The sequence below is a fragment of the Echinococcus granulosus genome (assembly GCF_000524195.1).
Source record: "Echinococcus granulosus chromosome Unknown EG_S00077, whole genome shotgun sequence".
In the NCBI taxonomy this organism is placed as follows: domain Eukaryota; kingdom Metazoa; phylum Platyhelminthes; class Cestoda; order Cyclophyllidea; family Taeniidae; genus Echinococcus; species Echinococcus granulosus.
Window position 1 is genome coordinate 149,244 of NW_020170457.1, and position 2,390 is coordinate 151,633.

Sequence of the window (2,390 nt, forward strand, 5' to 3'; positions counted from 1 at the left end):
TCATGCCAAGGAAGAGGATGACAGTCACCATTCTGAGATTGGAGATCTGCAGACAAGAAAATATGGAAAAGGCGACTAAGGAGAGGGGCTAAAACAGCATATCTCTTCCTCCTTTTCCCCATCCTCTCTTCCTAACACTTGATAAGAGATCCTCTCACGAGAGAGGGGTTCTCCTGTGGTAAAAATACTGGCAGTTTCTCGCCAATAATACGCTCTTTCGGTCTTTGAATTGTATGGCATCAAGCAAATAGAGGTCACTCATGGTTGGTTGACCTTTATCAAGCCAATGCACACCCAAACACACACAAGCATAGTGCTCTAGGCAGGAAGTAGTGTGCGGCAAGAAATGGGTAGTTCATCTGAGGCCACAAAGGTAAATGCTCACCACAAATCGTTTACTTAGTCAGTCATTCGGTCAGTCAAAAGTGCTTCTTCCAACAACAGGACAAGAAGTGAAGAACAAAATGATGGCCTGTAAAGCAAATTGTCCTCTGTTAGTGCCTGACATTTGAGTGAGACTTATCTACTTTGTAACCTTTACGACTTCCACCTTGAAGGTCACTCCAAACACTTTGATTTCGGGTGATATTTCTTCCATCAGCAGTGCCACATAATTATTCACTATTCTCAAAAAAGGCAAGCAGTCTCTTTTCTCCCTTCATAAGATAATTTATCACCGCAAGTAAATACTGAAAAGGACTTCTGTGTGGTACATTCCAGTACAGACTTCCATACTTTTTCCAGGTCAACTACCAAATTGAAAAGACAAATTCTGTCGAAAATTGCTGTCCAAAGCAAATGCATCGAGACCACTCACTTCTTAAGCAGTAAGTAAAACTCAAAGACTAGCAATATGGAAACACGTTGGTGAAGTGTTGAGGAAAACAGCAGATGCCAAAGAAGGAACGAAACTGCTATCAAGTGGTTCATGTCAAACCGGGATTTTGGTAGTTGCTAACAAGACGGCACCACATTTGTGCCTTATTCCAGGACTGGTCGGATCAATGCACAGTCGAAAAAAAATAGGAAAGGCCATGAATTTGCATGCGCATGGACATACATTTCTTTTAAACCGATCCGTGTATACCTGCTCAAATGAAAGAACTTCAAGCAGGAAACGAAGATGATGTACTCCCCTCTGGTCAGCAATAAATACTTGGTGATAGCCTTTGACGTAGTGACTGTGTTTTCGGTTCAAAGAACACTAAATAACCTTGCAAATAATTGCTCAATGCATAGAAAACCTGTTTGGTCTTTGAAAAATAACTTCAAACCTCCAGTGGAATTTAACAAAGAATAATGGCGAACATGTTGCAGTCACAAGATTGTATGGTTTTGTGAATAACCACCCACAGACTACCATGATAGCCTTCGGCTTTCGAAAATTCAGGAGAGTTGTTTGTCACAGTGAAGTAAAAAGCATTCGACCAAGAAAATTTAGATTTTTCTGGGAAGAATCACGAGGGGTTTAGAGTGAAATCTTCAACGCCAAAATCAAAGTGATCATCAAAGGTGTAGCAAAATGACTCAGTCGTTTAAAAAATCTTTCCAGCAAAAAGATTTTATGGTACTTGAAGGATAGACTGTAGGCATTGAAGGGCTATATCAGGAAACGTGCTACCTTCAAAGTCCCGGATTGACGTGAATGATGACCAGCAAAATCTGCACAAATGTCATTGAATTTGGAAGTCTACCTTCTGCATTATAAATTTAGTCTAAAGAGATAAATTTTTTCCTTTGATGACAAAGGAAGATTAATCAACGGGATTAAAGTGACAATTTTGATAGATTCTGTGGTGAATGCACGGCACGCCAGCTCACTATACATCTCTCAGTTTGATTGTGTGACAACAACATGACCAAAATTAAAGTGCATTTTAGCATCTTAAGAAGCAATTTAAGTGGAAACCTTGTGGCTAGGAGTTATTACATGGGATGAAAGGGGAAAAAGGACTCACCGATTGCCAGTAAGAACATCTCCAGGCACATAAACGGCTTCATCCTTTTGACAATTGAGACAGGAGATGGCAACAAAGATGGGAGCATCGGCCGAGACTGGTGCTCGCCAAGAGATTATGATTCGTTCAGCGTTCTTCTCCACTATTTGGATGTCACTGACTCGCTGCAGTTTGGCTAAAATGAATGGAAAATTTGCAGCTAAGATTTAAATCATCTAAAATGTGTGTAAATTAGACCACCGTCTTGATTTTGCCTTTTTACGGTTATCTAAGAATTTACCTCTAGTTCTGGCAAATGAGCGAGTGGATCTCCTCATGCCAGGTTAAATTTTTGCATTACTGGGTGCTGTTCCTGACGCCTTTGTCTTAAGAACAGACGAAATTATTCAGCGTTCTCAAGACTACAAGGTCCATCTTGCCCGTAACAATGTC

At 40.5% G+C, this 2,390-nt stretch overlaps 1 protein-coding gene across 1 annotated transcript; it reads right to left on the minus strand. All coding sequences in view use genetic code 11, as the record gives it.

Annotated features, from left to right (window-relative positions):
• Window positions 1-1,954: 1,954 nt before the first annotated feature.
• Window positions 1,955-2,275, minus strand: EGR_07436 (hypothetical protein; the record flags this gene model as incomplete). Its single annotated transcript, XM_024496685.1, has 2 exons — window positions 1,955-2,133; window positions 2,239-2,275. The coding sequence occupies 2 exons, from the start codon at window positions 2,273-2,275 to the stop codon at window positions 1,955-1,957; spliced, it is 216 nt and encodes a 71-aa protein (XP_024348891.1).
• Between the last annotated feature and the right edge of the window lie 115 nt (window positions 2,276-2,390).